This window comes from Lynx canadensis, chromosome A1, assembly GCF_007474595.2.
Source record: "Lynx canadensis isolate LIC74 chromosome A1, mLynCan4.pri.v2, whole genome shotgun sequence".
NCBI classification, from domain to species: Eukaryota; Metazoa; Chordata; class Mammalia; order Carnivora; family Felidae; genus Lynx; species Lynx canadensis.
Genome location: NC_044303.2, coordinates 78,794,909 through 78,808,447, shown reverse-complemented (window position 1 = coordinate 78,808,447; position 13,539 = coordinate 78,794,909). Strand labels below are relative to the sequence as shown.

The following is a 13,539-nucleotide window of genomic DNA, read 5'->3' as shown; positions in this document are numbered from 1 at the left end:
TCTTCCTCTATATATTCTCTCTCTGACATGCTCTTAAAGTTTTCTTTCTGACTATAAAAGTAAAACATGCCGGGGCACCCAGGTGGCTCAGTCGGGTGAGCATCAGACTCTTGTTTTCGGCTCAGGTCATGATCTCACAGTTGGTGGGACTGGGCCTCAGCACAGAGTCTGCTTGGGATTCTCTCTCTCCCTCTTTCTCTGCCCCTCCCCTGCTTGCCCTCTCTTTTTCTCTTTCTCAAAATAAATATACTTAAAAGCAATTTTTTAAAAAATAAAACATGCCCACTATAGACAATTTAGGCTAATTCATAAAAGTAACAGAGAATTCCATAGTTATAATTAATTACACAAATAATTATATTCAGTATATAGTCATAATTAATATCTAATACCTATGTTTTATATTTATGTATGAATAATTATTATTACAACTATAATAATTATATGATATATACAATTACACTTATAAAAACTGATTATTGCATCAGTTAGACTTCCACTGTTAGAATTTGAGTTTAGACCTTTCAGTATTTTTTTTAATGTTTTTATTTATTTTTGAGAGAGAGAGAGACAGAGAGACAGACCGTGAGGGGAGGGACAGAGAAAGAGGGGTACAGAGGATCCAAAGTGGCCTCTGCACAGACAGCACCGAGCCTGATGTGGGGCTTGAACTCACAAACCGTAAGATCATGACCTGAGCCAAATTCAGACCCTCAACCGACTGAGCCCCCCAGGTGCCCCTAGACCCTTCAGTACATACATGCTTTAACACTGAATAATGAGTATTTCCCCAGATGAAGTTAAAAGTTCCATGTAAGCATTCTTGATTGGTCTCCCGAGATCCAGACATAAGGCTCCCTTACTAGGCCCACAGGGGACTCTTTCTCGCAAGTTCTTACTCCTGCCCTGGAATTCGACCACTTCCTGCATTGCTACCTGGTTGCAAGTGGGCACAGCGTGGCGACAAACCAGGGCCACAATGAAAAGACGGGCATGTGGACGCTGATGCCAGGAAGAGATGACGCGAGGAACACAGGCCAATTCGCCTTGTCAATAGATCATTCCCAATATGAGGATCAAGGGAACACAATATGGAAACACCCGATCCACTGAGAACAACAACAAAGCTGTGGATTATGATCCTTATCGACAAACCCTCTGACTCTGTATGCCCCCACTTTTCCTTCTATATTCTCTTCATCCTCCAAGATCCAGCCCAATTGTGAAGTGCCCTTGACCAGGGGCACACAATGAAATATAGTTTCTGACCTCCATTAGCACACCATACCAGTCCGCCACGGAAGTCCGTTCTTGACATTTCCCTGCTTCTTTTCCATTTTATAGATATTACCAAACACCGAGCGTAGGATGTGGTCCGATCTTTTGTAAGCAGTATGCAATTACTTTGATAAATTCATCAGGAGCGTTATCCCCAGGTATTTGAAACATTTCACTGTTCTTTCATTTCACATTTCATCTAGGCTGCAAGAATTAACTCCAGTCACTACCATTGACCAGACATCATCGCTTCTTTTAATTTTCTGAAATTCTAAACTCAAATCATTCAGCTGAAACAAAAGTAACATAAGGCAGGAAAGGGCAGCTTCACGTTGTATTTGGTGACTAACTGCTCTCGGAACCGCCCCAATTCATGCCCCTCTGTCCCTCTGTGCTTCTGCCCAGCTCTCCCGGCTACCTTCCACCAGGTGTGTTCACTCTGACCGGCGATCACCCAGGTTCCTTGTAGAAATGGTGCAGAGGGTTGAAGGAATTTCCTCTGCAGAGGCACAGGAAGGAGAAATAATGACACTGTGCTAATGCAGTGCTATCCTACATATATTTCACCAAGACAATAACCCCAGGATTTCAGGGATTAAAACAAAAAAACTATGCTCATAATTCCTAAAGATGCTTTACATCCCCAATTGTATCAATGAAAGAGTTAATCTTCAAACTTACAAGCTGATCAATGAATTCCTTTTGGAACTAAAATTATCCTGCAAGCCAGACGCATGCCTCTTTGGGGTCTGGTGAAGAGTGAGACGTTTTTTGTTCTCATTAATCATAGATTCTTTCTCATTCCTATATACATCCCCCACAGAAGACAAAAGAAAGGTAGAGATTTTTTCCTTCTCAGTTATCATTATCTTTCACTCTCCTTTAGTGCAAAACTCAAGATCCGTTCAAAATGTGTTCCCTTGAACAACGTTACTTTACATGGAACATGTAATGAATGTCCTTTGCCAACCAAACCCTCGTCCTAAGAGGAAACCATTTTCTACTAATGTCATCTGTCACTTTAAGACGAGGACATACATGTGCAGAAGTTTTCAGAAGTGCCACAAGAGAAAGCATGTGTGTCTGGCAAGCCATTTTTGCTATAAATATGTTTCCCTCTTCATGATTATCTTCCAGAGAAGGTTCAGATGCAGCTTTTTATCTAGCTCAGAAAATCGTTAAAAAAATCAGGCATTGAAGAGAGCCTTTGTGGACTCATCAGAAAAGCCAGTGACAAACTGTTTTCACCATGCTAGCGTCCATGCAGAGCATTTGGTACAGATGTCACTCGAGTCCCTGAGCACTCCAAGGTAAACGATGCAAGGACAAAAGTTTACTGTCAAGGATAATGGGAAAGATCAAGCTGACAAGTTGAGCTTTGAAGCAGGAAGAAGCAGTAAAATTTGAAAGAAACACAGTAACCAAATGGTTTCAGCCCTACATTCGTGAACTAAGTTTTTCTGCAAACACTGTATTATCATAGGCTGATACCCAGAAATATCCTAAAAATCCCTTTTCACGAATTGCTAGTTGTTGTTTCTTTTTTTTTTTTTTTTAATTGCTGTGTGTATGTTTCCTGAAAAGGTCAAGTTTTAAAGATTTCTGTACCCTCAGTATTTGGATCACAGTGTAACAATTTCTGAACCTGAAATTAAGAGGCAATACATTCAAGCATGTAACACATCTTTCAAAGTCACCGTTCCATGCCCCCCTTCTGCATGTGGCATGCCGGAAGACCAGCCCTGATGCTGGCACCTGTACAGAATAATATTTCAAGAAGACAGCCATATGAGCAAAATGTCAAGCTTACTTACAGCACTTGATAAAATGATAGTGAGACATCTTTCCAGCTCAGACAGCAATCTCGCTCCGGGTTCCAGCATTGTCTTCGGCTACAACTGGAGTCCCCAGGCAATGCATTATTCAGAGCCCTTCCTCAGGTAACAGTTTACCCCGGGATGGATTATCGAACCGAGGCTCTGTTCCATGATCCTGCAGAAAGCTTCAAACTCATTCGCATGCCGCAGCTGGAGTTCGGAGAAGCCCCTCCCCGGTGGATCTGGGGCCACCACTGCTGCACGTGCTATTGTAGCGCCGATGATTGACAGGGCTCCGAGTGCCACAGTCCCGGGGATCGTCCGCTCTAATTGGTGCGCACACGCAGCCACATTCTGCCCGCACAGAGGTGCTGCAGTGCGGCTCGCCTGGTCCTGCCTGTTAATGGCTTTTCAATAGCTTGCAAATGGCAGCAAACTAGCTGATGAGTGGGCTGGAGGCAAGAAACCCAACCAGGGATCCTAAATCTTATTCGTGCACATTGTCCGTGAGCCCAATGTGACCAGATTCCTAGCCGGTGGCACAGCACACTATTTTTAGTTACCACCAGTTGCTGTGTGTGAACACGAAACGGAGAGCAGGACCTCAAAATACCACCTCTTAGAATCGGAGGTCGTAAGGTCCGCCTCTTCGTAATGAGGAAATGACATTCCATTTCACAACACATCTTTTCGGTTTTCTACACGCAGAATGTCAAACTTCAGTTAGCCCCCAAAAAAGCTTTTGGTTTGCGAAGCTTTACAAATTTAGGATTCTGCTACCTCTGCAGAGCGTGATGGATATCACTGTACGACCGGATGAACGGAGTCTGACTGAATTGGAATCAGAAAGAGAGAGATATGTGGTCTTCAAGGATTACTGCAATAAGAATAAATAACATGCTTATCCTGCAACAGCCACGTTAGCAGAAGATGAAGGTCATGTTTAAGTTACTTACAGAGGCAAATTAATTGTTCTTACAAATTGAGACTTTTTATCATGATCTCTGCAGGTGATTTGACACAGTCTAGAATTTGTGTTTCGGATTTTGAGGGCATTGGAAAGACAAATATGAACAAGTAGGTTAAATGTGTACATCCTTTTATGGCAAAAGCTTAGGTGTGGGATTCCCTTACTAAGCAAAACTTTAAGAGAAACACCTCCATTAAGCAGAAAGATTATAAAATGCAAACCTATGCAACAAAGGGTCGTGACTTAAGTTTTCAATGAGAAATCATTCCAGCCATTAATTTTTTCTTCTTAATGTTTATTTATTCTTGACAGAGAGAGACAGAGTGCGAGTGAGGGAGGGGCAGAGAGAGAGAGGGAGACACAGAATCCAAAGCAGGCTCCAGGCTCTGAGCTGTCACCACAGAGCCCGACGCAGGGCTTGAATTCATGAACCTCGAGATCATGACCTGAGCCGAAGTAGGATGCTTAACCTACTGAGCCATCCAGGCACCCCCGTTTCAGCCATTTAAATAGTATGATGTCTAGAAGAACAAGTTCAAGGTCTGGGTCAGGACGACCCAAGTTCAGATCCAGATTCGATCACTTACTGGAGTACCAACTTGAACAAGTTATTTTATCTGGAGCCTCAGTTTCCTCACAGACACATGGGAAGTACAATTCCTAACCTTTGTTCCAAAGATCAGAAAAACATCTACAGAGATTCTGGTTTGTACTGTCGGCATGCACTAAAAGGCTACCATCAGCATTAACGAGGAAAAGACAGCATATACTGAATGACTGCAATGGACACAGTAACTTGTTTTCCCAGGAACTGGAATGAGGATTTTGAACTGTTGCCAGTCATACGTATTCTTCATTCATTCTCTCATTCATTCATTCATTCATTCATTCTACAATTAACTATTGCCTTTATATACAAGGAAGATACAGCCTACTATTTAAGATTTCCTGTCTGTTTCAGGAACACGCATGTCTGTTACCCAACAGAGAGCCAGGCTCTCTCTCACCTCGTGACAAGTCTTCATATACACAGACAGGAATTATGTATATGAATGTGGCCCAACATCGCTGGGGAAGGTGCTATCTACCTAGATATCACTACGCCCTCCTTTACACAAAGGTATGTTGTCTACCTACCTTCCTTAAATATACAGATTTCTTACTTTTCTGCAGGTTGCATGTCTTCACATACTACATTCTTGACAAACGGCATAAGACAACTGAGCTCTATCACACCATTTCCTCTTCGAAAGGAAAAATTAATGTAGGAGACTCAGATAAAGCATGGTGTGCGCTTGGCAAAGAAAATATGTTATTGAAACTAGGATTGATTGGGGCCCAAAAATCTGTTATTAACGAACCCAAAACCCCCTCAAGTCAGAACTCTGAACAAAATCCCCCGTGAACACTAACATCTCTCCCCATACTTGAGGGGCTTGTTACCAAATGCGTTTGTGATTCTCTGTTTCATTTATTCCACAGATATCTGGCAAGTCATTGTCCACTGAGACACCGGGAAGGCTGGTGTCGTTCCTCCCCTCATAGCGCTTGTCACCTGGTGAAATCTAGACAGTCACGCAGGGCAGCGCAGGGCAGTGTGCTAGATATTACAAGATGGGAAACGTGGATCTCTGACCCAAAGGAGTAATATACGATCCACTTAGAGCTGAAGGAAGCTACCCTAAGAGATGTATTCTACCTTTATTATAATACTCGGGATCTGCTTCTTACGCATGAGCTGGGTATATAGATAATTCCCCCAGATTAAGAAGTTCTCTCCTCTCTTTTATCTCTGAAAACCACATACTTGTATTCAAAACACTAGTAGAAGTACGTTCAACCACAGAGAAACACAGCTTTATGTTAATTTTCATTAGCAAACAAAAAAAATGTATGTAGGCATTAATAAAAACAGAAAATAATTCTGGCTCTCTTCACTTCCTTTTATAAAATAGAAAACTACTGGTCATTTACAACTGGTTAGTATTTCGTGATCTCTGCCCACCCCTAAGAAGCACAAACTCGGTGTTAGGAGATCAGACTGAAAGGTTCAGGATTCTTTGGATCTGATACAGTAAACATAACATCAGCAATGGTGATGGTAGTCAGGAAAGACTTCGATGGATTAGCTGCATTATTAGTAACTTCTCTTGCCGACTGTGCTCAGCAAGCACATTAAAAGAAGTTGCTTTTCTCAGTCACAAAAGTTACACCCTCACAAAACATTTCATTATCTTTCAGAATTATCACAATGACCCATTGTTCTCTTTGAATGTCACACACAATATTTCAAAAGCAATTTGGAATAACAGAGAAATTATTTTTTCTCTTTTATGCACCCAACAGCTGCTCACTATTCACACTATTTCTGATGAAAACACATGATTTCTTCCTTTCAAATGTTAGCATCATTATACACCAGATTTTTTTTCAAATAACTTCCTGGCCCCCCCCAAAAAAATATATGAAAGGAGAATGATTCTTGTGCCAGACGAGCATTTGAAAATTACGCACTTATTATTAAATGTCTTTTTTTATTTTATTTTTTATTTTTTAAAATTTACATCCAAATTATTACTAAATATCTTTTAAAGTGGGATGTGTGAAATACGCCAGTTTCAAAACAGTTTTCCTAATGAAAGCTCACGGGTGAGATAGCATTCCGCTTAGTCCTCTATTGGGACAGATCTATTATGCCAGTCTTTTCATAGACAATTTCTAAATCTAATAGTCCTGTAAGTTTCACACTTTATCAAACGATGGGAGTAAAACTCAAGTTTACAAACACCACTAGTTTATGTAGGGTTCGTGTATGTAGTAAATTACTATAAAAATGCCAAGTGAGGCTATAAATCCATGCACAAATTGTAATTCAAATTCAAGCTCTATGATGTAGGCATCTTTGCCTCTGCTCTGGGAATAGGTGGGGGCAGAGAAATATTGGGGTTTGGTGAAACAAATCACACACAGGTTTTGCTCCATACGTAACCCCCACAAAATGGCTGGGAATTAAATTTACAGTATCACCTGTCATGCATACTGAATGCTTTTAGTCTAGTAGATGGGAGCCACCGCCTTCTCTCCTGAGAATAATGCTGGTTTAGTAAGTGGGGGCCCTATAAGACTTAAGGGGGCTTTTTCTGAAGAGTGCAGAGAAAGAACAACGTGAGCTGTCAAAAAGAAAGAGCATCACCAAACTCAGTATTTGCTAGAAAATCGGTCTCATTGGTCATCCCACAGATGCCTCAGGACCAGGATCAAGCCTGCCTTGCCTGACTGATCAGACCCCCGCCTTTCTAACCAGCTCCCTCTTCATAGTCTGCCACCTGTTGGGACTGATCTATATTTCAGCCAGTATGTTAAATCACTGGCTCCCCACCTTCAAACAGTCCCACAAATCTCCTATCAGAACAAGCAGACACTTAACTTAGATGCAGGCAATCGTGGGGGAACAGAGGAAGGAATTTACAACCTGGATCTGCATGGCTGGAAAGACAGGACAGGTTAACACGGACCACCCTTTCTATAACAGCAGAGCAGTTGAGGATGCTAACCCAGCTGAGCACTGCTTAATGCCTGAATGTGAACATGTAATATAAAGGCTGGAAAATATTCATCAGTATCAGCACTAATATTTTCATAGAAGAGCAATGCAAAGTAAAATAGAATGCAATTTTAAAATTGTTCTGGAGCACCTGGGTAGCTCAGTCAGCTCAGCACCCGACTTCAGCTCAAGTCATGATCTCACAGTTCGTGAGGTCGAGCCTAGCATTGGGCTCTGTGCTGACAGCCCAGAGCCTGGAGCTGCTTCAGATTCTGTGTCTCCCTCTGTCTCTCTCTGCCCCTCTCCCACTCTCTATGTCTCTCTCTCAAAAATAAATAAAAACATTTAAAATTTTTTTAAGAAAAATTGTTCCACAAAAGAGAAGATGCTCTTTATGTAATGCAATATAGAGTAATATAACATATGCATATATGTGCACTGAAATGGATATGTATATATATCGATTTATACACACACACACACACACACACACACACACACACACACACACAAAGGCTATATGTGATTCTCCAGTTGTTCCATAGAGGTATCTAGTTACTCACACTCCCTTTGTGATTTCTATCTCCCTAATGAAAATGAAATGCGCTGGATTCTAATGAGCATGAATGAAATGAGCTATCTAGGAGAGGACACCTGCAAACCTTTGCAAATGGATTCACCTGAACATTACCAGCACTTTGAAATCTCCAGCGTGTGTGGAGCAACCATCCAAGATGACCCGCCCACTTTCAGACATTGCTCTAATTCACCAAAATTTCACAGTGAACACGAGTTTGCATCCCTACCCGTAAATGAGACATGGACAGTGTTAATGTCTGTACAACTGCAGTAAGTTTGTGTGCGTGTGTGTGTGTGTGTGTGTGTGTGTGTATGCAGGTACAGGTGTGCAAAAGAGGAAGTAAGCATTCTCTGCCTTGTTTTTCAATCCATTTGCGGGAGTACACAGCTTTCTGCAAGTGGCGGGCAGCCAGAAGGGACTTTCCATGACGACAAAGGTAACTGCAGAGATCAGCGATGGCCTACGTAACGAGGCTCAACTAAGTGGGCAGACATATTCACAACTGTCACTAAGGGGACAATTCCGGGGCAGTATTTTAAGGATGTAAAAGATCATCTCAATTTTCCTGAAAAATATGAAAGGAATTTTGAGGAAACTGACTTGGGAGCCTCTCCTTCCATCTTTAGTAATGGGGCAGCTCTCGACATGGGGCTGTCGAGTCAAGGAGCACTGTCAGCCTTGGGCTAATGGTTAACATGCCCAAGGATATAATCACACCTTAGAAGGTAAAGGTAGAGCATAACTCGGGGGATATTTGGGGAGTAATCACCCCAGACTCATTTGCTTATATTATATATTATTATATTTTAGGGTGTTATAACTGGAAGCTTTTCTTCTTGCTGGAGAAGAGTTGTTAACATATTCTCTCTCTCTCTCTCTCTCTCTCTCTCTCTCTGTCTCTCTCAACAACCCCACTTTTCTGTCCCAGGGATAACTGGAGGAACTTCTCAGAGTGAAGCTATAAACACAGGTAAAACTCTGCAGGCAAAATGAAGCCCCAAGGGCAGATGGCACCTCCTTTCTATTACCAAGGCTCCTCCAGTGGGTGGCCCCTTCTTACACTGACCTGCCGGAACAGGCTTAGATCTGAATCCTGTCTCTGCCACTCCCTAAAGGTCACACTACCTCTTTGAGGTTCAAATTCCTCAGATGAAAACTGGAGATGATGATACATACTACACAGAATTCTTACGCACAGGCTGGCTACGCACTGGACCTTCCCAGCCATTATTTTCAAAACGACGTGTACACGCCTGAGTTTCACTGACCTAGTGCTATCTTTATATTATTGAAAATATTTATTATGTGATCTGCCCCGAAGACATCACCACCCTTTGGTATGGCCGTGCAGACATCCACATCCATGACTAGTGAAACCCAATCTCCATAAACATTTATTCCATGTGTGTTATGAGCCAGGCACCAAATACATGGCTCAGCTTCACAGAATTCCATCAATCCTGGAAACACGTGCATGCACGATGCATGTGACAGTTACAAATTGGGCCTAGACCCTGCCCTAGGGAGCTTACCAAGATTGTAGACCAGGAAGTAGGAATTATTGAAAGACTCTGCACGGTATCTTGAATGCACAGTCTTATGAAGCTGATCACCAAAGCTTGAGGGTCTGGATAATACTCCTGAAGAAGGGGCGTCTCATCAGACACCTGAGCGTGAGTGGAAAGAAATCTGGCCAAGGAGGTGGGCAGACAGGGTGACATGGGGACATTCAAGACAGGCTCAGACTAGAAAACAAAACAGTTGGGCGTGACTGCAGGAGAAGTTCCTGGAACGGCCAGGTGACAGGTGAACCCAGGGAAGTCAGCAGAGTCCAGGCTGGAGACAGGGGTGAGGTGATTCTATTCCTTCACGTGGGTGCTGGAAGGGGGTGGTGAGAGGTACAATTTATGAGCACCACTGGCTGGAGGGAGACGTGGCAGCAGGAGACAACAAGCGGGGCGGGGGGGCGGGGGGAGGTCATCTCAATGGGCACCTGTGCAGGGAACACACGGCAGGGGGGCTGGAGGCCGGAGCAAAGGTAGTGGGGCGTGGGGAGAGCAGACGGCACATCCTTCAACCAAACCGGAAGCCCCTTCACCTGTGTCAAAGTCCCCTCCCTGAGTTTGTTTTCTTCTTTATAAGACCTCCGTTTCCGACTTTCCCAGCATCCTCAGAAAGGGCAGACTTAATCTGGTCTAATGTGCCATTTTCACTGACCTCCCATCACCAATTCTAGAATGATCTCTAGGAGCCCAAACTCCACAAGTTCTGCTCCTAGAAATGTCATCAGAAGAGAGTCAGGGGCGCCAGAAACAGTCACCCGAATTATTCCTCCCCCTGTTTTTCACCCTTCCCCTGTTGCCTTCAGGCTTGGGTCCCAGATATCAGAATCGTCCTGAAACCCAGGTAGTCAAAAATATAAATACACACAGTGTCGTTCCCTTTAGCACTTCCAGAATAAATATTCAAATCAGTCGTACAGAATAAGTAAATCATGAATAAGCTTCTCGGTGAACAGTTTTAGGAAGTGACTTCAAATTTCTTCTGAAGGCTTAATTTCGTACAGCAATTAAAATGTGCTTAGCACGTAGCAGGCACTATTCTCATCACTATCACGTACCAAGTTACCTAATCTTCATAACCGACCTCCAGAGTAGGTACTATCGTCTTTTTCTTTTTTTGAACAAAAGAAGAAACTGAGTCACAAAGACTAAGCAAGATGTCCAAAATCACACAACAGCGAGAGCACATGATGGCCCACCAAGACGCTCAGGCCACAGTATAAGTCACACCCTCTTTCAAAGCTTGGGGATCAAGCCTTCCTTTCAGATTCTAGAGCGCATCAGAGACTCTCAAACCTGAGCACATACTTCTTCCGTGTGGAATGTTCCTTACTGCCTTTCGCACCACCAACCTCCTTTGTTTGATTAACTCAGCCCTACCTATTATGTACCTATAGAGAGAGAGGAGAGAGTGAGGGAAGCTGCCCATAGAAAGGACCTACAGAGAAGGAAAAGGTGAAGAAGGCAAGAAGGTGGGGAACAGAAGGTAGAAAACAAGCAACTGGGGATCAAACATGGGTGAATCACCTCCCGTTTCTCTGTCCCCCACCCCTTGGTTCTTTGCCTGGGTGAACTATAGTTACTTACGAGGGCCATACCTTCTGCTTCTGAATCCCATTATGGATTATTTATGTCCTATGTGGGCTTTCTCTCAAAATGCTAATATGATGCTAATACAATGATGTTTACTCTTAAGCCCTAGCATATCCATCACGGCAGCACTGCGGTGTGCGGGGTCAGTCAACCATGAGCACAAACGGAAGGGAAGTGTTAAGAAAAGATCTACAGATAAGTAGTAGGACTCACTAGAGGGAAGAGGGATACATTTTTATATACAGGATTTAAGAGGCAGAGAGGTAGGGAATTTTAAATTCTTATAAAGTAGCTAAGCCATAACAACTTTAATAGACTTTTCTTTCAATTTAACATAGTATAGCTGCTAGCAATCATAGGCAGGCTGTTAATATTATAGAATTATTTTCAGAGCACGGAGGATGTTGATACACATCTCTAGACCCCAATATGGAGGTGTTAATTAAGTGGTTTAAGGTAGGATGTAATGCCATGGGCGCGAAGAAATATCACCAAAATAAAAGTCTCACATGAACCTGACGGGGTATTTTGAGGGTGTCAAATGTTAACTCTTCATTTACATGAAGTTCAAGACCATGTAAAACTAATTTGTGAGGACAGAAGTTTTAAAAGTGGACTACTGCAGAATGGTGGAAAGTTTTCATATTTTGATCAGGCATGTTTTGACACAAATATAAATATAGAGAGATATAAAGGTATATGAAGCTTTGAGCCGTAAGATCCATGCTTTTTACCGTATCAAAATTACATCTAAAATGTTTTTAAGGGTCGCAAAAAGTAACATAATTCCAAACACAGCAGCAAGAGGTATATATAGCCAAAGAGATTTCCAAGGGGTATAAAACAAAGGTAGTTCATCTTCCATTTATCGTTTCGACAACCACTGGCCGACAGGCTCCACAGATTTACGCAGATGCATATACTTATAAACACAGACTAGTCACTGCCCTTAGAGTGATTTCCTAGCATGGTAAACTGGCAATTATAATAGAATACGGTCAATGCAAAAGCAAACTATAAACACAGTGTCATGGAAGCAAGGCAGTAAGTGTCATTCAGGAAGAATGGTGCTCACAAGAGGTAAGAACAGACGGTTTCCAGGACAGGGCACCAAGCAAAGGCACAGCGCCTCAAGACTCCTATACGCCAGCTGGATTTCGGGGACATGGGCACTGAGGCTTAAGAAGGGGTTAGAGTTGAACCTGAAGAGACAGACAAGAACACATTACTACGGATGCTGCATGTGGCCACAAAATGCTTCATCATCTCGGCCATCTTTATTTAATCTCGAATTCCACAGCCTTCCACAGACTCTTGCCAGAGGGCCCACAGATTTCCAAAGGGATCCCTGACCTAGTTAAGACCCTTCTTGAAGTTGATGGAGAGTGGCTAGCAGATTTTAAACAAATGGGTTAAATCGTGAGACTCTGTGAAGGAGAGCTCCCAGGGAGACAGGACGGGCAGAAGGGAAGTAAATTAAAAGCTCTGACAAAAGTCCAAGCCAGACATCATGAGGCCTAGAAAGAGAGCCGTGGCGGTGGGACAAGGCAGCCGGGACAAATTCTCAGGAAGGAAGCAATGACTGTGAGCCTGCCAGGGCGGGAGCGGAGATGCAGAAGGGAGAAAAGGAGTGGTGCCCCATTTGCTTGGTGAGGTCATCGGTGGGACAGAGGAGCAGAAAAGCAAGGGGTGGTTTGGGGAAAGGCAATACGGGATTCTGTGTGGCTGGAAAGTCTAAGTAATGTCCCCAGTAGAATACAAAGTACATACAGGAGGTGTTCAAAAGGTCCTCTCCTTCGCTGGGGCGCCCGGGAGGCTCAGTGGGTTAAGCATCCTACTCTTGACCTCAGCTCAGGTCGTCACCTCACAGTTCGTGAGTTCGAGCCCCTCGCTGGGCTCTGCACGGGCAGCGTGGAGCCTGCTTGGGACTCTCTGTCTCCCTGTCTCTCTGCCCCTCCCCTGCTCAGCTGCCTCCATCTCTGAAAAAATAAGTAAATAAACCTAAAAAAATATCTTGTCCTTCAATCCTTGTAAAACCGTCGTTTGTCAATTCAACCAATAATTACAGTGCCTCTGCCAGGCACAGAGCCTGTGCTGCTGCTGGGTTTTGGTCTCCATTCACTCCTTCTTTTACTTAGCCATTAGTAACTGTTTTTATGGTGTCCATACTGCGAGGCAGGGTGGCGGGTCCTGCG

The 13,539-nt window shown here is 43.3% G+C and overlaps 1 protein-coding gene across 1 annotated transcript in view; it reads right to left on the bottom strand.

Moving 5' to 3' along the window:
• The window catches only part of MYO16 (myosin XVI), a 493,885-nt gene extending 490,560 nt beyond the window's left edge, over window positions 1-3,325 (bottom strand). Inside the window, exon 1 of the mRNA XM_030314012.1 lies at window positions 3,093-3,325. Within this exon, the coding sequence (XP_030169872.1) occupies window positions 3,093-3,120 (28 nt within the window). The 5' untranslated portion in view covers window positions 3,121-3,325. The remainder of the gene's footprint in view (window positions 1-3,092) is intronic.
• Window positions 3,326-13,539: the final 10,214 nt, after the last annotated feature.